Here is a 26,162-nt window from a genome sequence, read left to right on the forward strand (position 1 = left end):
CTAAGCAGATACAAATGCTTGTCTGAAACAGTGTGCACTTGTTGATTTGCGCAGCTCCATCATAGTGTACGCAGGTACACAGACAATGCACTTGTTGTACATTGATTGTGAATAACCGTATGAGTGTCCAGCTCAGTTACTTGTGCAGAGTGTAGTGTCCACTGTGTGAGCATTCCTCAAATCATCCACACTGAGGTCCCATGAAATCTATATGAAAGTATACACAGGCTTAAGTGTGACTGATTTGCTCTGGATCCAGACCCCTCTCAGCCAGCAAGCCTTCCAAGTAGCTACCGTATATTTGAACCTATTGAGTTATCAGCAGCGTATCAGGGTTCAGCAGGCACACTAAGGCATGAAGAGCTCTAACCAGTATTCCCTCCCTCTCTTCCTCCCCTGCAGGGAACCCTTGGAATCATGGTCCTGTGAAGACAACTGGTTATCTCTAATCAAATAATATTAACCTATCCTTAGAACATATCTGATGATCATCAAGGATGATGCCTTCTTTCTGGATTTTACTTCCAATTTGTGCTTTAAGGTCAGGCTTCTGTCAAATTCCACTTATTGGAACCAGAACTTCCTCTGATCATAAAAATGCAGAAAGTTTAAGAATAATCTTTCTGAGCCAATCCTTTTAACACTTCCAGAATTGGCAACAGCTTTGTATGATGTCTGAAAGGGCGCCAAACCAGGAATTACCGTATTTTTCGCTCTATAACACGCAGATTTTTTCTCCTAAAAAGGAAGGGGAAATGTCTGTGCGTGTTATGGAGCGAATGTGTGGTCCCTGGAGCCGAAAAATAAGGCAAAAATCAAACCGCGCTTCAGGGAGAAGGGAGCTCCGTGATACAGGAAGTGGCTGCTTTCCTGCATTCTGCCTCAGGGTCTTACTGCCCGCCCTCTCTGTTTCCTTGCTGTGTTTGCTCAAACGGAACAAAGAGCAGGGGAAGCCCCTCCCCTCCAGGCAAGTAGAGAGGGAAAGCAGAGCGTCCGAACAAAGAGCAGGGAAAGCCCCTCCCCCCCAGGCAAGTAGAGAGGGAAAGCAGAGCGTCCGAACAAAGAGCAGGGGAAGCCCCTCCCCTCCAGGCAAGTAGAGAGGGAAAGCAGAGCGTCCGTCCTTCTATCCTCTCCCTGCTCCGGAGGAACAATGTTTGTGAAGGGAAGAGAGACTACAGGTTCGGCTAAAAATTCTGATTTGACTTCCTGCTTTTTGTTTTTGGAGACACACAGCATTCAAATATGCTTTCTTCCATTTAAAGAGGGAGAGAGAGAGAGAGAGCACACGCTGGCTGGCTTGTGTGGGTGGGTGGGGGGAAACTTTTGCCTTCCTTTCCTCACGTTATAGCCCTCTCCTGCATTCTTAGCCTTCTCTGTTTTTCCTTCCCTCCCCACTTAAAATGTGGTTACAAAGCATGGATCCACATGGATCCTCAGGATCTTTGCATTGGGTCACCCCAAATTCACCATCAGAGCACACAGCATGTCCATGGCTACAGCCTGCCCCCCCCCCAAAAAAAAATCACGCACCCACTGTTGCCTGGGGCTGCAATGGTGCAAAAACGTGGTTACAAAGCATGGATCCACATGGATCCTCAGGATCTTTGCATTGGGTCAGCCAAAATTCCCCATCAGAGCACATAGCATGTCCATGACTACAGCCTGTCCCCCCCAAAAAAAATCACGCACCCACTGTTGCCTGGGGCTGCAATGGTGCAAAAACGTGGTTAAAAAGTATGGGTCCACATGGATCCTCAGGATCTTTGCATTGGGTCAGCCAAAATTCACCATCAGAGCACATAGCATGTCCATGACTACAGCCTGTCCCCCCCCAAAAAAATCACGCACCCACTGTTGCCTGGGGCTGCAATGGTGCAAAAACGTGGTTACAAAGCATGGATCCACAGGGATTCTCAGGATTTTTGCATTGGGTCACCCCAAATTCACCATCAGATCACATGTCTGTGGCCACAGCATGAAGCACAAAAATGATACGTCCACTGTTTCATTCAGAATATTTTTTCCCTTGTTTTCCTCCTCTAAAAACGATGTGCGTGTTATGGTCAGGTGCGTGTTATAGAGCGAAAAATACGGTAGGTGTGTTTTGTCTGCACGCTGATCAGCAACAAACCTTGGAAGGTCCCAGTGGTGGAGCACTTTATATTCATTAAGTATACTTTTAGCCAGCCCTAAATCTTACAATTTCAGAGCAAGCTACAATTCAGTTTAAACAGAATGATTGACAGTAGATAATAACATACCTGAAGTCAATCTTAAGAGCAGTCATAAAACGCCCCATGGAGTTGCACTTCTCCTCAGAACAACCTGACTAGTCAATTAATCCTAACATCCCAAAACATAGGTGCATAAAATTTTCCAGGTTTCACCTCAGTATCACATATCTGGTTAGGAAATATCCCTGTCCAAAACCCTGGAAAGATGTTGCCAAGTGATGGCAATATTAAACTAAATGAGCCAATGGTCTGATTCATTGTCAGACAATTCCCCATGTTCCTGGGTGTCCTAAGCTGTCCACGCAGATCACAGTATCCTTCACTGAAAGATGCCTATGACTGCATGTGCTGTATCAGTGCTGGAATTATGATCACAGCGCACTGTCAAAGGAGGAGTTTTGGTACAAGGTCTGCCAGAGTGCCACATCACTCATGGTTCAATGTACCATGCTGTCTGCCCCAACACCCCTCTTCCCACATCAGCCTTCTGGCTACTGATAGACTAGACAAGGCCTCTGAAAATTGCCCAGGAGAATGCAACTCAAATAGCTACTTATGTTATGAAAATCAACACATAGCGGTTTTATTCCTTAACAAAGTTATCCTCTCAAAAAAAAGCTCGCAGTTTGGAAGCAGCCTCATCCAAAAGCACTTATTTCTGGCTTCCTAAGTAAACATGGCCAATCTGAGTCAAAATGATGAAGTGTCATTAAGCAACCACATTCTGGGAAAAACCTGGGGTTTGTGGACTTCAGCATATCCATAAGTATAGCGCTGTCTACAAGTGCCATTTAAGTGAAGTCCAGTTCAGAATTATATCCCACACTCCATTCTCAAGCCAGAGATGCAAACCCAATTCAATTGTGTCTGTAAAGATGGCAATTATACCTGGGGGAGGGCATGTTTCAGAGGAACACAAAAGGGTGTAAAAAGTCTGTTTTGCTATTGCAGTGGTACCTCGGGTTACAGAGCTTCAGGTTACAGATGCTTCAGGTTACAGACTCCACTAACCCAGAAACAGTACCTCGGGTTAGGATGAGAACAGAAATCGCGCGGTGGCGGCGTGGTGGCATTTGGCTAAAGTGGTGCTTCAGGTTAAGAACAGTTTCAGGTTAAGAATAGACCTCTGGAACGAATTAAGTTCTTAACCCGAGGTACCGCTGTATTTAAATCAGGGGTTACCAACCTTAGTGCCCCCTGGTGTTGCTGGACTACAACTCCCATCGTCACTGTGCTGGCTGAGGCAGACGGGAGTTGGAGTCCGCCAGCTTCTGGAGGGCCACAGCTTAGCTATCCCTGTATCTCAGGCTTGTTCTGTATACAGAACTGCAGATACATTTGGCTAGAGAATGAAACGGTAAGAAATACGTCATGTTTCAATAGTAGATTTTATTAATTCCATAAGTGCCAGGTTTTATTATTATAGGAGATTACAAAGAGTACAAAAAAGCCACCCCAGTACACCTTGTCTCTTTTGTGCCCCATTCCGAAGTTGTCATCAATGCATAGCTTTTAGCTTGATATATGTGGGAACAGGATTGGTACTAAAATGGCGTCCGAGGCTGGACTTAACTCAAGCCATTGACAGGTTTAGAACCATCGTAAATATTGCAATAAGGGGAGGGGCAGCATCTGCAAATTGCTACAGTGGTGATAGCACGGCAAAGCAGCAGCTGCATGCGCATGAAGCCAATCGCTAAGATGTGTGCAGGGCGAGTTAATCACTGGTGGTCAGTGGAACATAACATTGGTTCCTCAACAGAGATAGCAATGGTGTAGGCAGGCTGATAAAAAGTGCTGTGGAGGCTGGTGTAAAACGCTAAGCGCAAGATCTCCACAGAGTTTAGGAACTCTGGGAAGAGGACATGAGCAATGGGCATAGCACTCTCCTTGCTCATTCCTATCTCCAGCTCCACGCCTGTATAATTGACACCCTTGCAGAAGATATCCTCTTGCTTGTAGAAACGAACAGTTTCCAGAGGTTCCGAGTCAGGAAGGCTGGTGACGGAGGCGATTTTGTCGATCAGATGGACCGCCTTTTTGAACTCCTCCTTGGTGAGAGGGAGCATCTTGTCCCTCCTTTCTCGGCGGAAGAGGATCTTGCCTTCATGATGAGAGGTGGGAAGTTTGCAGATCTCCACCAGGGAGGAATTGGTCTCAGAGTACTCCCATACACACTTACTCTGGGCCCTGCGTCCACAGTAATCCCAGAGGCCTTGGTCGTTATCCATGTGGCATCGGTACCCATCGGTTCCATATTTTGCACAACGGTAGTTGTTGTGGCAGGGCAAACCAGTGGGGGTCACATCGTGGAATGGAGAGCAACGTTGCTTACCATGGCCTGTATTGCAGTGAAAACCCTCTTTAGTCGCTCGGCATCCATCAAAACACATTTTGTTGTCCTGGGCATATTCAGCAAAGCCCTTCTCGCTGATCAATCCACAGTAGTTCCATTCCCCATTTTTTAAGTAGCAGTAGTGGTAGGAGCCCCCCCAGAGATCGCACATTGTGGCACATTTTTCACCTGTGTGTCCCAAGCCTTCTTCTAAGGAACAGTAGTCCCAAGATTTCCCGCTGCCACCACTTTGCTTGCACCAGGTATAATCATAGCCGTGAAAGTCACAAGCGTTTGTACATATCCCCTTGTAGCTTGTATGATGAACAACAACTTGGGAGAGCATGGAAGGCAGAAGGGAAAAGAAAAAGAGTAAAGTCACAGGAACACCCATGATGTTCTTCAGACTCTAAAATGAAAAGACAAAAAATTAAAGTAGCTGTATGCATACAACATCATGTTACATCTCTGTAGGGTTTTCCCCACCCCTCTTTTATGCCTGTCTCTTTCATTACAAATCCATATCCTCCAACATTTCTCTAATAAAAATAGGGATGTCCTATTCAATAATGAAGAAGAAGAAGAAGAAGGTTGAATAGTAACTCATCTCCTTGGCTTGGGAGTCACATAACTCCGTACCCTCCAACATTTATCCAATGAAAAGAGGGATGTCCTAAGGAAAAGAGGGACATTCCGGGATAAAATCAGAAACCAGGACAGCTTCTGTAAATCCAGGACTCTCCCTGGAAAATAGGGACACTTGGAGGGTCTGCAAATCACCTCTAATAAGTTTCTTTTGTAATGCTTTATACTGCTTACACCTTAAAGAAGCAGAGCATTACAACATTTTTTTTGTCATGAACCAGCCTGAGAATGTTATGAAAGGGTGGTCTATATAAAGGTGTTATATAAATATTAATCAATCAATGACTTGAAATGCACTCCCAGCAGAAAAACTTAACAGGGAGCCCTCATTGGAGACTGCCTAATATCAGAGTCAAATGGCACCAGCTATTTCTGGGTTATATCCAGGGGAAAACAGCTGCTGCTGTCATACGCTGTCTTGCATTGCCCATATCTAAGGCTGTTCAGACAGCAGGGGCAATAACCCTCGTGGAGGCTCCACAGGAGCAATGGATTGCCCCATACCACAAACCTTTCTGCTTGTTGCAGATGGAAGCAGCAGCAGAGGAAGATGTAGAATACGCCTAACACAGCCTTCTCCAATCTCAGCCGATCAGTCTCAGCCAGAATGGCCAATGGTCTGGGACAATGGAAGTCCTTGTTGAACAACACCCGGAGAACACCAACTGACCCAAGGACCAAAACATATGCACATACTAAGAGTGCCTTGAAAGACCCTTCCAAGAAATGATCTCAGGGCCCAGGAAATTTGAACTTGGATTGGAATGCTTTCTCTCACAAGAGTCTACCCACCCATTACAGCTGGGACAGTCAACATAGTGCCTTCAGGATGATCAGTCCAGCCACCATGGCCAGGAATGATGAGAGCTGGAATTCAGCAAAATCTGGAGAGCAAGCACCATGTTGGTTACCTCTGCTTTGCAATCTTCATCAGAGGTCCTACAGTGGTACCTCGGGTTACATACGCTTCAGGTTACAGACTCCGTTAACCCAGCAATAGTGCTTCAGGTTAAGAACTTTGCTTCAGGATAAGAACAGAAATTGTGTGGTGGCAGTGCGGCGGCAGCAGGAGGCCCCATTAGCTAAAGTGGTGCTTCAGGTTAAGAACTGTTTCAGGTTAAGAACGGACCTCTGGAATGAATTAAGTACTTAACCCGAGGTACCACTGTACTTCACATCTAATTTCCAACAGAAGACCATTTGGCTGAGACATGGGACAGAGCCTTTTCAGTTGTGGCACCCAGACTATTGAGCTCTCTAGGAAGTCCCTTCGGCCCTCTCTTCATTGCCATCTCAGGACGCTGCCAAACCTGTTCTTCTTCCTCCAGTTCTTTGGTATAATTTTTGTCCTCCACCCTGTCCTGTGAGTTTATTACTGAACCCATGGTTTATAGCTGTTTTTATTATTATTATTATTTACTCATCTATTTTACTAACACCCTCTTCAGTACTCTAACCATTGCAGCATCCTTCTCTTCAGTTTTGCGAACCATGTGATCACATGAGACTGAGAGCTAATGCTGAGCAAATCCATGATGATTATAGACTTGAATCTAGGTCTCGTATGTCAATGTGACCCTTTGGAGATCACTGGTTCCAACAATGAATAGCAATGAGATAAATTAGCTGTGTAATAGACAGTGAATTCAGAAAAGCTAATTCAGCAAAGAATTCCTTGGGGAGGGGAGTAGAGTCAGCCAATAGGTTTCCAAATTAAACAGAATACTATGGAATTCCTTACCACAGTCTAAGCATCTTCCAGGAAAAACAAATAATTTTTAAAAAGCAAAAGCATGGAAGGCAAGGGAGTCCAGTCTGTCATTCCTGGAGGTCCTACAGGCACTATCAAGTTGGGCCCATGATATCTATGTAACCACATAGGACATGAAATAGCAAGGCACAATAACTGGGGAAAGGACCACGTTTTCCTAGAAATAAAGGGCTGTACGCAATGTTAGTCCTACTCAGAGCAGACCCATTGAAATGAAGGTGCGTGACTAATGTAGGTCCATTCATTTCATTGTGTCTGCTCTGAGTGGAATTTAGTTGAATCCAACCCAAAAAAATTGTAGTGCTGGAAGTATGCAATTTCTTTGCAATATAGGAATCTTCCTTAAAGGAAGACATCTGGATCGCCCAGAACAACTTAATAACTGCACTTTTTATCATGGGGGCAGGAAGGATGACTAAACCTCTCCCATTCACAGTCTCATGTTTTGCATTTGTTCTGAATTTAAGCAAAACACCAAAAAACCCTGAAACCAACTAGCAACTCAGTGATGGTGCTGGTGGGAGCAGATTGTTTGCTGCTTTGAAACTTTCCCTTCCCTTGTGCACACAGGTTATATCTAATGTTACTCAGACTCAGAGTAGGCCCATTGAAAATAATGGACCTAAGCTGTCATGTCCATTAATTTCTACTCTGAGTAATACTGGATACAACTCGCATAACATAATGTCCCTTAAAGACTATTGTCCAGCATATCAAATTTTGACAGTGGAAAGACTTTATAAGTCTTAGCCAGCATCTCTTCACAATAAAGTCGTGGTGTAGATTGCTCCAATGCCTGTTTTATACCCGGGGAACAGATCCTAAGAAAGTTAAATTGTTCCAATGTGTTCAAGCAGGTTCAAGGTTGAATAAGTTGTTTTCTACCCATGTTTTTTAAGTTTAAAGTCCAAGTGGTCAAACTGACCCAGCCCTTTCCCAATTCTGCTGAAATCCTTTCCAATTCTGACCAGTGGTCCTCCCTGGTAGGCACTGAATTCATCAGTAGCAGACCAGTCATATGTAAGCATGGGGCAAATCTATCAAATTCACGCTTCGAAAGCAGTATGAAAAATGAAACACAGCTATCTTTTGAAATTCACACATATCCAAATTTTGCAATGCAGTTCTCCAACTAAATAAAGTTTACAAAAATACATACATTTGGGGAACTCACTTGCAAAAAAGAAATGTGTACATTAGTCAAAGCTGCATACCAACATGTGATTATTAGAAGAAATTCATGCCAAAATACAGATTAATTTTCATGAAGATTTTTTTTTTAAAAAAAAATCATATATTGCTGCAGAAATGAGGAGAACTGATTAGCAAAATGAGACATGGAAAGGACCAAGCTGACAGATTCTTCCATCCCTAGTCATACAGAGAGCTCACACCATCAATATGTTAAATTATTCCTGTCTAATGAAGAAGCTGCTAGAAGTATTTTTGATAAAACCATACAGGAATAGGAAAACACAGATATGCTAAAACCATACAGGAATAGGAAAACACAGATATGCACCACGGCATTTTAATTCAACGGCCCCATTTCTGGGGATAATCGTTCAAACTAAGAATGGCTATTTCCGCAGTTACAATCCTGCTAACTATACTTGGAAGTGCAAAAAGAAACCCAACAAAGCAGAAATTAATTGGGGGGAAGTTGTTAGACACTTCCCACAGAAATAGAGAGCTGTGGTGATGGAGGAAATGCTCAGAATTATATTGTCCCAAACGCCACCAGCAAAACAAGATACGTATATCAGATTAAAACTGCAACTGGATGAATAATATATACAGCCCAATCCTCTGTCAACAATCCTTGTGCTTACACAGAAGAAAGCCCAACTGATGTCAATAGGACTTGCAGCATGTTCCTAACCAGGTCTCCTCAGAGGTATGTTATGTTGAATTCAATGGGACTCACTCCCTAGTAATGGAGGTTAGGCTTGCAGCCTTACTTTCAAGTATGCTTGTCTAGGACTTGCCCCCCGCATTGCTTTCCCTCATCCCCACTGCGTATTCCTTCGGTTCCTGAGAAGCGAAACACCCTGTGTCCTCCTCACTGTGTTTCTAACCAAACAAGCAACGAAGCTCAAAAATAGGACTTTATGAGTTTCATTTCTCAAGGAAAGAAACCTGACTAATTCAATAAATCGTCATCATTATCCTTGTCTTATTTATCCTTATTGGTCAGAACTCTGCTAAACAAGTTGTCTCAGGTACTTACTTTTGTCCTCTCAAAACTCTCTCCTTGCTCGCTCTCTGCTGAACCCCCAGGAGCAATGATGAACAAGCAATACTTTTTGCTGTTTATATGCTGAGGAAATTCAAGCCTTTGACCTAATTCAAAGCCAAAAAAAAAATTGGGGAGGGAGAAACGAAAGGAAAACCTTACATGAGGCAGCTTGGACACAGATAGAAAACCAACTCTCCAACTCTTCATCTAACTTGAACAGATATCCAGGCAAGGGGTTGATGACTGGAGTGAATGGTACAAAAAGTTTTTGCCTACCCGCTACCCCCACTAAACTTTACCCTAGCCCTCCCTAGCACCCTCAGTTCTTCAAAGAAGTTGGCACTTACCTCAGTTCTCTTGCAGGCTGGTTGCCATTATTTGAGAGATTTCATTTATCTGCATCTGTTCAACCATTATGTGCAAACCTTACTACACCTAAATGAAATTGGCTCAGTTTTCATCAAATTTATAGTTTCCTAAATAAGCCTCAAGTTCGTGCCCACACTACCAAGTCTTTTACCCTCAATGGAAGTTGTATTTTTCATGGCCACTATTCACTTGTGGCATGCGCAAGTGAAGTGAGCACGTTGCACGAGGGGGCCCAGACCCCTCCTTGAAATTTTGGGGTGCCCTCAGCTCCCAGCTTCCCCTAGATGGTCCCCCTGCAGTAGCATGGGCTTAGAAAATCAGCAAAGCAGGGGAACCCAAAAAATAGATTTTTGATTTTTTTAAAAAAAAAAAAGCATTGAAGTAGTCATCTAGAAAGAAGCTGTTTTGATTTCAGTGTGCATGTAACTTTAGTGTCATTTTGAAAAAAATAAAAGTTATTCTATGGTTTAGTATTGTATTTGTTTTGAATCACATATGAGGGGGGTTCATAATACAGTGGTGCCCCGCAAGACGAATGCCTCGCAAGACGGAAAACTCGCTAGACGAAAGGGTTTTGCAGTTTTTGAGCTGCTTCGCAAGACGAATTTCCCTATGGGTTTGCTTCGCAAGACGAAAACGTCTTGCAAGTTTGTTTCCTTTTTCTTAACACCGTTAATACAGTTGCGACTTGACTTCGAGGAGCAACTCATAGAACGCAGTGTACATAGTAGCCTTTTTTGAGGTTTTTAAAGACTTTGGTGATTTTTGAAGCTTTTCCAAAACTTTTCCGACACCGTGCTTCGCAAGACGAAAAATTCGCTAGACGAAAATACTCGCGGAACGAATTAATTTCGTCTTGCGAGGCACCACTGTATGTTCAATGCTTCGGGCCCCTGCAAGTTTTAATCTGACTCTGCTTACTCTCAGTTCCCCTTTGGCTTTAAAATCATCTAGGATTCTGACATTTCTCATCTTACTGTCATAAACCACCTCCACATTTCCAGAGAAGTTCTTGCTCTTTTCAAAGCCTTATCATCTGTTTAGAAAAGCATGACTTATGGGGAGGGGGGCTGAAAGTGAACTGGTTGCACCCTGTTCCTGAGAACTCGTTGGCCATAAGAGTGCATTTTTAAATGGCATACCTTATTTTTCATTTTTGTTTTCATCCCTTAGAATGACCTGCGGACAAGAAATTTAATCTTACTGTGGCTGGTGAAAGGAACAGCAATCTGCCCTTCTTATGAGAAAGAAAGAGCAAGTGGGTCCAGCTGAAGGGTGGGGATCATTCCTTGTCATATGCTTAGGTAATTTAAAGGTAAAGGACCCCTGGACGGTTAAGTGCAGTCAAAGGTGACTATGGGGTGCAGTGCTCATCTCTCTTTTCAGGCCAAGGGAGCTGGCGTTTGTCCACAGACAGCTTTCTAGGTCATGCGGCAGCATGACTAAACTGCTTCTGGTGCAACAGGACACCATGACAGAAACCAGAGCACATGGAAATGCCGTTTACCTTCCCGCCGCAGTGGTACCCATTTATCTACTTGTACTGGTGTGCTTTCAAACTGCTAGGTTGACAGGAGCTGGGACAGAGCAACGGGAGCTCACTCCGTCGCAGGGATTCAAACCGCCGACCTTCTGATTGGCAAGCCCAAGAGGCTCAGTGGTTTAGACCACAGCGCCACCCTTGTCACATGCTTTGGGAGCTTGGGTAGGTAGCCTATGTGCTTCTCACCTGAAGGGTTTAAGTGTGCTCAGCCCAGGCTGCTCATGAGAAGGCTGTTTTAAGAAGAGCAGAAGCTTGCCTGGTGATTTTAGATTGGGACTAAGCCCCACAGAACTCTATAGGACCTTCTTCCACAAAGCTATCCATAGCCTACTGAAGTTCATTTGAAGTTCATCCAACCATTCTATTCAGAAGGTGCCATACATTACACCCAGCTACAACATGACTGCATTTGTAACACATATGTAGTAATCATAATAGAACTGCAGTATATATATTTTCATATATTACATCCTACAGCAGTGGGAATTTTACATTGTTTCCACCACCATCAAAACATACCAGGTGTGAGATCTACCCTGGACCATGATGAAATGGGTCCGTAGCAAGAAATTGCACTTTTCTGTAGGTAACTCTGTTTGAAGACAGTTCACATTCTTAAAATGGACAGAAAGAAGGATGATCAGTCTCCTTCTTGCACTGAGCATAGTTGATGTTCTTGACCGGCAGTGAGGTTTTTGCTGCCCTGCCTTGCCAGGAATTTCTAGTGCATACTTTCTGTTGACTAGGCAGTCACAATTTCAACATTACAGCTAGCATTAAGGTAGAAAGGTAGAAAAAAATGAAGCGAGAAAAGGAGAATCAACAGCAGCAGGTAAGGTTAGAAACAATTTCTTTTAATTAATGAACACTATGTCTGCTAATGAACAAAAACAGGTTGCATCAGCAATCATCCAATTGCTCAAACAAAAACTGGTTAAATCACCCAAATGTCCCATTGCTAGAACAAAAGCAGATTTCATCACCATTGCAATTGCTAGTCCCAATTGCTAGAGTAGGCCTATTAAAGGAATGGAACTTACATAAGTGTTGACTTACCAATTAATGGGTCTACTCAACTTGAGAGTTTCAGGTGGATTTAGGCCAGTATCTCCCTTGCAACAGGAGGTTAAAGGTAAAGGTAAAGGGACCCCTGACCATTAGGTCCATTCGTGACCGACTCTGGGATTGTGGCGCTCGTCTTGCTTTATTGGCCAAGGGAGCCAGCGTACAGCTTCCAGGTCATGTGGTCAGCATGACTAAGCCACTTCTGGCGAACCAGAGCAGCGCACAGAAACACCGTTTACCTTCTCGCTGGAGTGGTACCTATTTATCTACGTGCACTTTGACGTGCTTTCGAACTGCTAGGTTGGCAGGAGCAGGGACTGAGCAACAGGAGCTCACCCCGTCGCGGGGATTCGAACCGCCGACCTTCTGATCGGCAAGTCCTAGGCTCTGTGGTTTAACCCACAGCACCACCCGCGTCCCTAACAGGAGGTTATTCTGCTGCTATTATGTGGCAAGAAACGCTGTAGATCTCAAATACTAGAGGCAGAACAAGCAACACGTTTCTTTGTTTTAAAGCAGCAGGTTTTGACAGAAGAGAACAGAACTGACAGAAGAACTGGATTTAAATAAAGAACAAAAAGACAGCGTTCAGAATACGTACTTTATATTAGAAATACAAGCCATAAGCAACAGTGGTCTCTGTCTTACACATTCAAAGAACTGTCTACAGCTCATCTAATAGTTAAATTCTGCACAAAGCTCTGCTTTCACAAGAGGAGTCAACAAAGAATTCCTAGTGTCAGTCCATGTGTTGCCCATATGTGAAAGCACCCTCTCGACATGAGCATTGCTTACCAGGATAGCAAGTGAAGCACTGACAACTTGCAGCTTAAATCTAGATGGAATGTGCTTCAGTAACTCTAACCATTTCTGATCTAGAGGAAGATCTGATTTTCTCACCACTGGCCGAAGCTTCTGAACCAAGTTGAGCTCAACAAATAGCTCATCTGCTTTGACTTCAACACCCTAGTCTGTAGGCACAAATATGGGCTAGGGCTAGGGCCGGCATAGCAGCAACGATGGGAGTTCTCAAGGTCCTATTATTTCTCAAGGTATGTTAAAATCTGGCAGGTATGTTTTGTAATACATGCATGTTGAAAATCAGATCACTGTTTCAGAGTTAAGAACAATTTTCCTCCAAAAAATACTTGGTACATGGAATTTATCAGTTACTCTGGCACGTTGCACATTGAACTGTGGAGCTGTGGGCTTACTGAGCGCTTTGCTTCCAAAACAATAAGAGCCTCGTGAAAAAATTGCATAGAATGATGCTCAAAATAGAGGTAGCACTCTGGGAGAGAAAACTGAGAAGTGATGTCACTAGGTGCCTCGTTGGTCTGGTCCCCAATAAACTGCCACATGGTATCACTTGTCTGCTCCTCCCCAAGCTCAAGGAAATTGGGTTTTATGGCAGGCCACAAGTGAAGTAGTCACTCAACAGCTGGGAAGAGAGAGAGAAAGAGCCATCATAGGATTCTTTCAGTTTCTTGTTTCGAATCTCTTGGAGAACTCAATGTATACTTTATGACCAAGGCCTGCACATCATTTTTACTTTTCAAACAGGCATGTCTGGCAGAATTCTGAAGAACGTGACAGTAGCCGTTTGCCATTACAAGATAACTTTTGTGTGCCTTTGGTATTTGACTAAACATGCGAGAGCCCTATCCTGCAAACAGGATTCAGATGGCTTTCTAGAAACGTGGTACCCTTTTACAACACATTCTGTCAAGAAATTTACCATCCACCACAATCACATATGGGATCGTGCACAATATATTTCTGTAATATGTTTGTCTGTACTTCCTGGGGAGTGTGGAGGGAGGGGTTCTATTGTAATGGCTCATCAACATTGTAATTCTTAAAAATCAGTAAAATACATTTAAAAGATTGTGGGCTAGGAAAAGCTGGATAAATTCACATCAGAACTGTGACCCAGTTTTTAACAGGAAGGGTAAAATAGTTTTTTGTCTGCCAAGGGTGTTAGGTTTTTCAACACATGCAGTCATCAAATCAAGGCTAGCCACCTTTTTTAAAAAAAGTTACTCCTTAGCCATGCAATAATGAATAATTATTCCAATTTAGCAGTATAGGAGAAAATTCAGTGGCATATATATTTACAACTTTCTCTTTTCTCTTATGGACATGCATTATTAATTAGGCAAAGAAAAATGTAGGATCCAATTCAAATCAAATGGCAGCTTTTCTACAGGGTCTCGGAGGAGTTTTTCAGCTGGATGAGCAAAGAATTGCTCTCCCATTAACATTAATGAGAGCTGTGCTTCTGATCCCATCTCAGCATAAAGGCAAAAGCCCACAGTTGGGCAATACTTTCATTGGAACCAATCAAAACGTCACGAAATAGAGGGGAAGCTTTGGGGTTTTCCAGAATTCTTCTTCCTCATATTAGAATGTTACACAAAGTTGGGGGAGAGGTACAAAAATTAAACTGGATGTTGTAGCCATGAGAACTTGGGGTCCCTCCATATGACCTATTTGTTGAGCATTCACCATCCTGATTTCCTGGCACAAAGTTCACGTGGAGGTCAGATTATATCTAGTCTTAATTTGTTTGTGGGGCAGTTATATGACAATAGGCATTCATCCTGCATCCATACTGATTTGCTTGACAAATGTTTATAAGTCTTCCTGTTAGTGATACAGCCACATCACTGCTGGTGCGGAAGTCAGTAATGCATTTGTTTTTTTAATGAGTGGTCTCTCACATGTGTGAATATGTTTTGGCGGGTGGTATCTATTGCCACACCCGTCCATCCATTTGCACCTCACTTGAGCACAACCTTTTTTTTTATTATTATTCCACAACGAAAACACACAACAGTCCAGCTCGGAGGAGCTATTCTCAAAATCTCAACACATGTAGGATATTGCCTTGGGTAGTGCATCAGAACTTTAATTTTTCTTGTGCAATAGCTCTGTATCCGAATTCTACACCCCACAAGAATCCTGTTCCAAATGAAACCTCTCACACTTGCTGTTCCTGAATGAAAAATCCCAAACTTAAGGGGAAGATACAACTAGATTTGACACACACACACACACACACCGCATGCTAATTATGCTATCCATTATATCTTGATCATTTTGGCTGCAATCCTGAGCACCCTTACAATTCAGTAGGGCTTAATATCTGAGTAAGCCCACCTAAAATTGCATTATATGTCTACAGCTATTTTATCATTGAGAAAGGTTACCCAACAGCTTCATACTTGAGTATAGATTAAAGCGACTTCAATGGCAGAAAAACTGATATGTATCCTATAAGAAATTAGAAATGAACCAATAATAGATAGGGACTGGAAGGTGTTTAAAAGATACTTGCAAAATCATATTGAAAAATCAGAACTCCTATTAGAATAAACAAGTTCCGTTTCAAATACTGAAATATCAAATAAGATGGAAAACAATGTGTAATAGAAAAAGAAGTATGAAATCAGGGTAAAGGTGTGTGAAATAAAGTAATAGAAGTGGAAAGAAATTGTAATTGAGTAGATTGGAAGTCAAACACAAAGGTGGGGTGAAGGGTTGGTGGATGGTGATGGGGAAAGGAACTATTTGTGGGATTGAGTGTAAGTATGTATGAACATTTTTAAGGATTGTATGAAATGTATGTTTGTATGCTTGTATATGTGTATTAATGACGAATTTAAATTAATAATAATAATAAAAAATAAACCCCCCAAAAAATAAGAAAGAAAAAAAATGAACCAATAATGTGCTCTGAGATAGTTCACCTGGCCTTTGACACTGTGTGTATGTGTGTGTCCAGTGCCAAGGGCCTTCTGGCGGTTCCCTCACTACGAGAAGTGACGTTAAAGGGAACCAGGCAGACAGCCTTATCGATAGTGGTGCCCGCCCTGTGGAACGCCCTCCCATCAGATGTCAAAGAAATAAACAACAATATGACATTTAGAAGACATCTGAAGGCAGCCCTGTTTAGGGAAGTTTTTAATGTTTGATGCTTTACTGTATTTTTAATATTTTGTTGGAAGTCGCCTAGAGTGGCTGGGGAAACCCAGCCAGATGGATTATTATTATTACTATTATTGTGTGTGTGTGTGTGTGTGTCTCTGTGTGTGTCTGTGTGTACATATATATAGATATTTATATCTATCTAAATACACAGAGAGGGAGAGATCCTTGCGGTGATGAGTGGGTAAAATTCACAACAACAACAACAACAACAACAACAACAACAACAACAACAACAACAACAACAACAACAACTATATATATAGTTAGTTATACACTTAGTTGTGCTCTGGCTATATATATATATAGTTGTATATATAGCCAGAGCACAACTAAGTGCAGTACAGCCATCTTCTCAGAAAAAACTCTTCACAAGGTCAAGAGGTCAAGACACGAAAGCTTTAGCAACTAATCCACACCTAATGACCCTCCTAAGTGGTACTCAGAATATCACTCAAGAAATCACTCAAGATATCCCTCAAGTAATTAATGAACAAAAGAAGAAAAGACACACTAACCTGGGAACTTCCTCTCTGCCCAGAACGTTGGAGGCTATACACCACACCCCCTCAACAGTATTTATAGGAACTCAAACACTGAGATCCTGCTCTGTTCCAGTAACAAGAAGCCGAAAGCACCAGCCTGAAGATGACGAGTGAGACCTCGTCGAAACGTCGCCTAGACACCCCAACTCTTACACGGGAAGACACCCGAAGACACCAAAACCTGCATTCCTGTACCCGTGAAAATCTACGAAAGCATATATATATATATATATATATATATATATATATATATATATATATATATGACACTGCACTTTCGCGAGTTCACCAACCCATCACCATTTTATACCTAAACGAGCACCAAGCTGCAAGGAGGCTGATGTAAAAAAAGAAAAGAAATTAAGCTACATCATCATGGTCATTTTGAAATCCTTCTGTGGGCCCTGCATATGTCCTGGAAACAGGAGCACTATAGTGCAGTGTTTCCCAACCGGTGTTCCCCGGCACACGAGTGTGCCGTGAGACACCGGCTGGTGTGCCGCGAGATGCCTGGAGGGAGGCGGGCGAGTCGGGCGGCGAGAGGCGGGGCGGGGGCGGCGAGGAGAGGCCGCGCCTCCTGCTGCTGCCTGGTGCTCCTCCTCGCAGCCGGCAGCGCTGCCTGGGCGCCTCCGCGCGACTCTGTCTCGCTGGGTTTGGTCTCCCAGCAGAGACGGGTCACACGCGCACCTCCCTCCCTCCCTCAGCCTGCGCGGAGGCGGATTGAGCGCAGCTGAGAGGAGCTGCCGAGGGAAAAAACGTTCACTTTTGTGCGTCCCTCCCGGCGTGACGCTGCGCGCTGACGTCACGGGGCGGGGCTTTAATGGTGGTGTGCCGCGAGATTTTTTTTTAGTACACAGGTGTGCCGTTGCCCAAAAACGTTTGGGAAACACTGCTATAGTGCTTGTCAACAGCAGCAGCCTGAACCTTGTTTGTCACTAGATTAACTAGAGAGCCCACAAGGACAATGATTCAACCCTTCGTGCCCATTAGGCCCGTTGTGAAAGGTTTCATTCACTTACCAGCTGGCAGGGTGGAACACAATCTAAAGATGGGAACAAGCGCAATGTTGAGAGCCAGACTGGCCTCCCTGCAATCTAAAACCAAAGTGGCAATTAATTATGGATGGAATGCGGCCAGGCGCTCCGGCATTATAATCCAATGAGACCACACAGAGAAAAAGGCAGCACCGCATCACGTCCTGGGCACTCAAAGGGAGAGCGGGGTTTCCAGAACTCCCAAAATAGTAAGAAAACTGACCAGCAGACCATTATCTGTCTTGGATTAAGGCAGCATGGTCATAATTTGGTGTGTTTTCTTCTATGTCTTGGATTTATGTAACGGTTTTTCATTCACCAGGTAATTTTCTTCCTTCGAGCAGCCCAAAGTTGACCTCTACCCGGACCCACGGGGAAAAATCTCACAAATTTAGTATGGCATACGCTTCTGTAATAATACATTTGTTACTTTTTAAGGCTCTTGCTTTTTGCTGCAACTGACTAACGCAGCTGGAAATGGGCATAAAGAGTCCGAGACGACTGGAGAAGAGGAGATTAAGGAGTGACATGAGAGCAATTTTCAATATCTGAAGGGTTATCGTGCAGAAGATGGAGCAGGCTTGCTCTTTATTGCTCCAGGGCAGGACTTAGGGGCTCCTCCAGATGACTTGTTTATTGAGTATTCATCCCAATTGACTTGCACACAGTTTACATGGGGATTAGATTATATCCGGTCTTTATTGAGCATCCGTTCCGATTTGTTTGCAGAAAGTTTATATGTATTGAGGAATGTGCAGTCAAAAGTGAGGCGGTTCGGGCCTCTGATGTTAGACAAAGAGGCCATTCTAGAGGGTGCATGTTTATCTTGTTCTCTTCATATCCACCACTTAATTCAAGGAGCTCGGAGCAGTATGCTAGCTTTGCAATGTCACTTGCCCAGCACCTGCTCCCGCAAACAGAGCTTTTTCCCCCCCACATCGGAACCCACCTCGGACTCGCAGCATAACTGGGGGAAGAACAAAAGCCCTCATACCACTTTAACAACCATGAGAGAGTTCCCCCAGTGAATCCTGGGAACTGTAGTTTGTTACAGGTGCTGGGAGTTGCAAGAGGAATTATGATGATGCTGGTGATGATGATGATGTTAATCTTTATTAGTCGTTTGTTACCAAGGCAGGTGCACCATCTCTATGGGGCTGAGGCCTCTAGAACCCTCCCGCCCCAATGTCCACTGGGATGAGGCTTAAAAAGGTAAAGGGACCCCTGACCATTAGGTCCAGTCATGACCGACTCTGGGGTTGCAACGCTCATCTCGCTTTATTGGCCGAGGGAGCCGGCGTACAGCTTCCGGGTCATGTGGCCAGCATGACTAAGCCGCTTCTGGCGAACCAGAGCAGCGCACGGAAACGGTGTTTACCTTCCCACCGGAGTGGTACCTATTTATCTACTTGCACTTTGACATGCTTTCGAACTGCTAGGTTGGCAGGAGCAGGGACCGAGCAACAGGAGCTCACCCCATCAAGGGGATTCAAACTGCCAACCTTCTGATCAGCAAGTCCTAGGCTCTGTGGTTTAACCCATGGGATGAGTCTTAGCCCCCCCCCCATATATATATATATATATATATATAGAGAGAGAGAGAGAGAGAGAGAGAGAGAGAGAGAGAGAGAGAGAGAGAGAGGAGGCCTGGCAGGAAGTCATCCCAGGCTGTACAGAGGTGGGAACCCAGCACAGACCATCATGGCCTGGCGGAAAATGTCACATCAAGAGGAGGCCCGATTGGCCTCTCCCAATATGACAGTCATCACACATGCAACGTACAACACGCATCACATGTGTGATGTCATCCCCACCCCACCCTGCCCCCCAATGTCAGGCACAACTCAGTGCCTGTGTACCAAGGTCTCTGACTGACTTACATTTGAAAGCATAAACGTAAATATATTACACCCTCACAAAATTGTATAAAACCTTTACATTCTCATAGACACGCCTACAATTCATTTATACACCCACACAGATACACACAAAACATCCCACACCGGGAAACTTTGACAGCCAACTAACAGAAGATCCCTTCAAACCAAGGTCTTCTTCAAACAGAGCAGGGATGGGGAACATGTAACCTCCCAGATACTGCTGACCAACAATTCCTATCATGCTTGACCCTCAGGCCACACTGGCTGAGGCTGATGGGACATCTGAAGGACCACAGGATAGCCCACCCCGCCCCCACCTTAGCCAAGCTGACATTCTTTCTATCCCAACACAATGTCTCCATCTTTAAGCTGCACAATAACCACGCCACCTTCGCCACCCCCTTTTTTCACCTTCCATTGTTGCAAATCTTAGGACAGCGAGCTCTGCACAAGAAGTACATCTTGCCATCTGCATTCACTCGTCCTGTTGACTTTTGGCATTTGCCAAACGCTGAGCTGCTAACGCGAACGCTAACCAATGGGTTTATAATAGCTGCCAGAGAAGAAAAGAAGTGCTAATGAGCATTTGCTCCTTTGTCATATCCCTGTTTTTTCCCCATGAATTCTGCTATTTGTCACTGGCTTCTATCTTTCGGCGGAGGACAATTGTGCCAGCTGCTATCTGAATGGGGACTTTCCAGCCACATTTAAAGAGAGTGTTTGTCTTCATTAGGGTTTTGTACAAATTCATTCAGAGGATACGGTCACACTGTTCCTTAGGCGGACCCTATCTCTCAGCTCTCACACTGCTTAGACCAAACATTACAACTCACTTTATGATCTTTGTGTCACTTTCCGCCTGTGTTAAATTCTCCCCATGATGCACTCAAACCATGTTATCCAAATAATAGATTCAAACTAATAATTTCTTGGAAACATTTTTTTTCTAGTTTTAATGTTTTTTGGTCCTAGCGCAGAGCTGCTTTAGCCATAAGATCAAAATACTACTGCTTAGCAACATAATAGACATGACATAAGCAGGATGATAGTACAGAACTTCCAACACATAGTCCTTGGAGAAAGAGGAAGGAAATAGGATAAGTGAAGAATAAAGGAAGTTCCATTAACCACTGTAAAGAGGAAGCAATCTAGCTATTTGAAACCTTTTGCATTTTCAGCATTTTTCAAGAAGCATCACATCTTGGGTCAAAAAAATGCTCAAATCACGTTGCAACTTCTTGTTCGCAACCATGTTCAAAGGGAGAAGGACAACACAGTCCTATGCATGTCTTCTCAGAAATAAGCCTTACATTTACTTATTCCCTGTTTTTCTTCCACGATAGAACTCCAGGCAGTGTACTTGGAGTTCCAAAGTTGATTCCCACCCGGTCACTGCTTCTCTTCAACAAAGTTCAGTGGTTCAGCTAGGGCTGGACCCCATGGCCTCAGTACAGGTTCCCACAAGGCAAGGGGCCCCAAATGACCACCCAGGGAGTAGCAGATAATACAAGCATCAGCCAACAGGCCTGGCATTTGCTAGTCAGTCACCACAGCATCTTTTCCCTTAGAAAACATTTTAGGTATTTTGTATTGTACATTGCTTTAATTATTTCCCTGGTTTTTCCTCATTTGTATTTTATCGTGTTGAGTTGCTTTGAGATTCCTTTATATAAAGCAGAGGAGAAGGAGAAGGAGAAGGAGAAGGAGAAGGAGAAGGAGAAGGAGAAGAAGAAGAAGAAGAAGAAGAAGAAGAAGAAGAAGAAGAAGAAGAAGAAGAACTTATAGTCATGGTTACAGAGGTTGTTGTCTTTAAAATGTATTTTCCTTTTCTGCAGCAAATGGGACTGATTCCCAGGTAAATGTGTTTAGCATCACAGCAGCAGAAGCAAACTCCACTTTCTTCCTGAAGTCATGATTTAAGTAAGTGTAAAATGTAAAACTGCAAATTATCAGAGAATTCTTTTTATGACAGGGTTGTCAGACTTCTTCCCCCCACCCCTGGCCCCCAATGTATTGACAAGGTTGCTGGCTGCATCATTTGCATTTAGTCTATCTGTACGTCTGGGAGCAGGCCCTAGAACATTCTTCTAGAAAATGGAAAATTCAGTAAAGGGGCAACTCATAACTGAGAACATGTCATGTAATCCCTGCTGAGCAAATTGGGAAATGGAGACTGAATGGAGAAATGGTACTTACCAAAGTTGCAGCTGTGATTTTCATGAACGAAGTACTTTTAGAAGCTACATTGATCATGGAAATAATAGCAGAAGGGTATCCTTAAAGATCCACTTCATAACATTACATTTCACCCAACTATCCCTGAATCCAGATATGATCAAGAAACCCTATGGTGAAATCTTGATGAGAAAACCCTAAGGTGATGCACCTTCACTGCTCTATTCCATTTTTACTTTGAAATATTATTTTCCTTTATTTCCCTCCCCCATTCAAAGTAAAAGGGAACCAGCAATGAAACTCGATTAGAATATGCATATTGCAAATGAAATTGAATCCAAAATCATCTGTCACTGGGTTTAAAGCTCTGCATAAAAATGTAAACACCATAAACCTCAAAACCGGATGAACTTGTTTTGCCAAAACCACATTGAGAGTGATGCAGCAGCCTGATCTTCATATGCATTTATAATGCAGATCCCACTGAATTGATGGGACATAACATTGATATGGAGGGACGCAGGTGGCGCTGTGGTCTAAACCACAGAACCTAGGGCTTGCCGATCAGAAGGTCGGCAGTTCGAATCCCCGTGACGGGGTGAGCTCCCATTGTTTGGTCCCAGCTCCTGCCCACTTAGCAGTTCAAAAGCACTTCAAGTGCAAGTAGATAAATAGGTACCACTCTGGCAGGAAGGTAAACGGAGTTTCTGTGCGCTGCTCTGGTTTGCCAGAAGCGGCTTAGTCATGCTGGCCACATGACCCAGAAGCTGTCTGTGGACAAACACCGGCTCCCTCGGCCTATAGAGCGAGATGAGTGCTGCAACCCCAGAGTCGTCCGCGACTGGACCTAACGGTCTGGGGTCCCTTTACCTTTACCTTTAACATTGATATGGAGATGCTCATCAGCATGATCTGGGGCCTCTGGTAGTTGCATTAGTGGTTCACAACTAGAAATGGACCCTGGCATTTGACAAAGAGTCATTGCCAAAGGCAATTTGCAACTCAACAGATGTTGAGTTACTATTAGAACAGGCATGTCCAACAGGTAGATCACTGCCAAGATCACTGGCTCCCCCCAAAGAAGCTCAACAATTGTGGCTCCCCTAAAAAAAAATCTAAACATCTTTGTCCTGCACCCCAGAATACCGGGGCCTCCCTTTCCCCCCAAAAAAAGTTCAAAGCTCAACAACTTTGACCTGAACCCCCCTGAAACGGGGTAGATCACTACCAATTTTTAACTCTGAGAGCAGATCGCAGTCTCTTGAGAGTTGGCCACCCCCTGTATTAGAACTTTAACTGAGAGTACCCAGTCCTAAATGCATTTGCTTCAAGGCAGAGTTCTGGGCTCCAACATGCAGAAAGACCAGGTGTGGAGAAACTGTGTCAGCTGGAGGGCCACATTCCCGCAAAGGCAACTTTTTAGGGGGGAGAGGGCACAGAGGTGGCTGGGGCAGTGGGCACCACTCTTGGTACAGTAGGCTGCAGTCCAGCTACACACAAAGGTCAGGCATTCCTACATGTAGAACTCTCCAGGTGAAGGGTGGAATAATAATAATAATAATAATAATAATAATAATAATAATAATAATAATAATAATAATAATAATTCCATGTGAATTAGCATATGCAGATCTGCATCCTCTTTCCCCTTCTTTCTTTGATGAGTTTGCTTTTGGCAATGCACAAGTAATCATCCTATCCAGCAGATCTCTGTGCCTCTTCTTATTCCTTCTTCAAAAATACCAGCCACAGGTTCTGATTGCTGAAATTTCCATTTATACACTGGAGTCCCCCTGAATGCACGACGATAGACTGGAGCTATAATTTGAAATAAGTACAGTTAAAATCAATAGGATTAGCTCCAATATAAAGTGAAAACAACTAACAAAAAAAAACTTAGTGGGAAAGATTTATATGGTTGTTTGGAGTATATCAGCATTGTCTAGCAGATTGTTTCTTATGACTACTTCTATAGAGGCATTTAAGTTTCTTAAACAGATGCCGCACATATGTATACTATATATTGTGATGGGTTTCCTATCAGATTTCTGCTATCAGGGTTCTCAGTCTGGGTTGGCTTGAGACAGGGTTGGGTCCACATCCTTGAGATGTCATCACCTTAACTAAAGAGTGATAATAGCTGATAACATTCAGACAATGTGCTACCGTAGGAAGGAAGATGGCCTCAAAAGGCAAGACAATGGTCAAAGGAGATAACCTATCCAGATTCCACCACCATCTAGCTGGGGACTAGCTGCAGGGTAGGGCAGGGAAAGGTGTCTGCATGTGAAAAAGAATAATAAATTCTGGTTTGAATACTCAATATTCCTTTGGGAACCTTTCTCAACCCTAAGGGTGCATTCTCTTCTGTGCAGCCTTACAATATCCACATGTCAATGCTGGGTGGAGCCAGGAGCAAAAGTGAGCAGATATACAGATCCAATTGTTACCCTTGGACAATAGGCTCGGTCCTTCACACCCTCATGTAGCCCTCCTTCCAGGCAGATTAGAGGCATGATCAGAGTTCGATAATGCTTTCCAGTCAGGCAAAAAATAAAATAAAATAAAATTATATGACCACTTCATTTTATTGGTATGGTTCTTCAGTTATCCCACTTATTTTTGAACTACTGCATAATGTATTCCGATTTGGGGTGTAAAAATATCCTCCTTGAGCAACCTCCTCTGGAACAAGCCTATTGATTTCCAAGTGTAAATGGTTTGAAAATGCCAATCAAAAACCATGCACTGCCACATATGGCATCTTTCAAGAGGTGGAAGTTTGTAATATTGAATATAACTCCTCATTAGCATTTTCTTTCAGTTCACTTTTCCTCATGTATTTAATCCCTTTATCTCCTTTATTTGCAATATGCCAAATATATTCTCATCTTTCAAAAGTGCAATTATAATTTCCTGTCAGGGGGAGAGAGAAGTGGGGTGGGGAGGAAGATTAGCAGTTTTCCACACCAGCTGAAGCAGATGCCTTTGGAAAAACAGCAGCTGTAATTTGAGGATACAAACTGTTTTTTCACATGTTAATGCCGTTCATAATACAAGCCAAATATGCCTGTTACAAAAAAAAGGCTTGCAGGCTCTTTTCTTTCTGGTTATCTGGGCCGCTTTGTGCAGTTCCGGCCCTTCAACTAGAGAGAAGCAAACAGGGCTTGACTTACCAAACAGGAAAACATCAGGATATTTCACTTTGTTTCATTTCAAAAGGGTTGCTATGGAAAAGGTTCCCAAAAAAGGCAACCAAAATGTTTGAGGGCCTGCCCTGTGAGGAAAGGTTGCAGCCTTTGGGACTTCATAGTTTATAGAAAAAAGCAAGTAAGATGCTACATAACAGAAGCTTATAAAAATACACATTGCACAGAGGAAGTGGATAGAGAGAGGTCTTTCTTATTTCATAGCACTAGAACTCACAGACATTCAGTGCACCTGAATATTGAAAATTCAGGAAAGATAAAAGCAAATATGACTTCACGTAGTGCAGAATTGAACTATGGAACTCACTCCCACAGGAGGCAGTGATGGCCACTGAAGACACTGTGATAACAGCAAGAACCTTTATTGAACTAACAGAACTGGACAACATGGGCAAAGCAACTGCATATATACATTTCTGAAGGCCTGGGCAACTCCCACTCCCAAAATGATTGGCTGTCTAAACTTCCAAGCTACGAATCATAACTCAGAGTTTAAGGGCCAATGGTAGAGGCCCAAATCCTGAAATGTTCTGTGATTGGATATCATGTATTGAATCAGAACACAGGAGCTCAGGAGCCCCTTGAAGGAAAAGGTGCAATAAATAAAACCATAAATTAAGAATACAGGAGCTCAGAACCCTTAGTCCAGACTCAGTCTCAGGCAGACACAGACCACTAACAGCCACCAATTTGGAGGCCTTAAAAGATGATGCATGGAGGACGAGGCTATCAGCAGCTATGAGCTATGCGAACAGGATGCTGAACTACTGTAATCATGAATGTGCAATATGGAGGAGCTCTGTGAAACTTCCTTTGAAGTCCTGAATCGAGTCACACCTTTTTTTTGGACAAACTCCGAAGTTGTTGAGCTTCCTTCTTCAAAAACAAAGCGCTGCCTTTCAGAAATTCCCACCAGGCATCGGTTGCTGTTGTTGGGGAGGGAACCACTGTCCTAGAAAAGCACAGAAGAATCCTTTCCCTTACGGCATTTTCTAGTTTTCTAGCAACTTGCCTTGCTCGGCAAAATGCAATCTTTACATTTTGCTGCCACACAGGGCAAAACAAGAGCAATTCTACCAATTTGGCCACACTAAATCCTCGCCCAACACAGTTCTTATTAACATTGAG

The 26,162-nt window shown here is 43.4% G+C and overlaps 1 protein-coding gene across 1 annotated transcript; it reads right to left on the minus strand.

Moving 5' to 3' along the window:
* Nucleotides 1-3,603: 3,603 nt before the first annotated feature.
* On the minus strand, nucleotides 3,604-17,826 carry LOC308570174 (uncharacterized protein). The gene is made up of 3 exons (XM_081164969.1): nucleotides 17,756-17,826; nucleotides 9,216-9,328; nucleotides 3,604-4,978 (listed from the first exon to the last, which is right to left on the minus strand). The coding sequence occupies exon 3, from the start codon at nucleotides 4,961-4,963 to the stop codon at nucleotides 3,956-3,958; it is 1,008 nt and encodes a 335-aa protein (XP_081021095.1). The 5' UTR covers nucleotides 4,964-4,978; nucleotides 9,216-9,328; nucleotides 17,756-17,826; the 3' UTR covers nucleotides 3,604-3,955.
* Nucleotides 17,827-26,162: the final 8,336 nt, after the last annotated feature.

This window comes from Podarcis bocagei, assembly GCF_964188305.1.
Source record: "Podarcis bocagei genome assembly, chromosome: 12".
Lineage (NCBI taxonomy): Eukaryota > Metazoa > Chordata > Lepidosauria > Squamata > Lacertidae > Podarcis > Podarcis bocagei.

Excerpts from the sequence above, each read along its gene's own strand:
- LOC308570174 (XM_081164969.1), bottom strand. The coding sequence starts at position 4,963 with ATGGGTGTTCCTGTGACTTTACTCTTTTTCTTTTCCCTTCTGCCTTCC.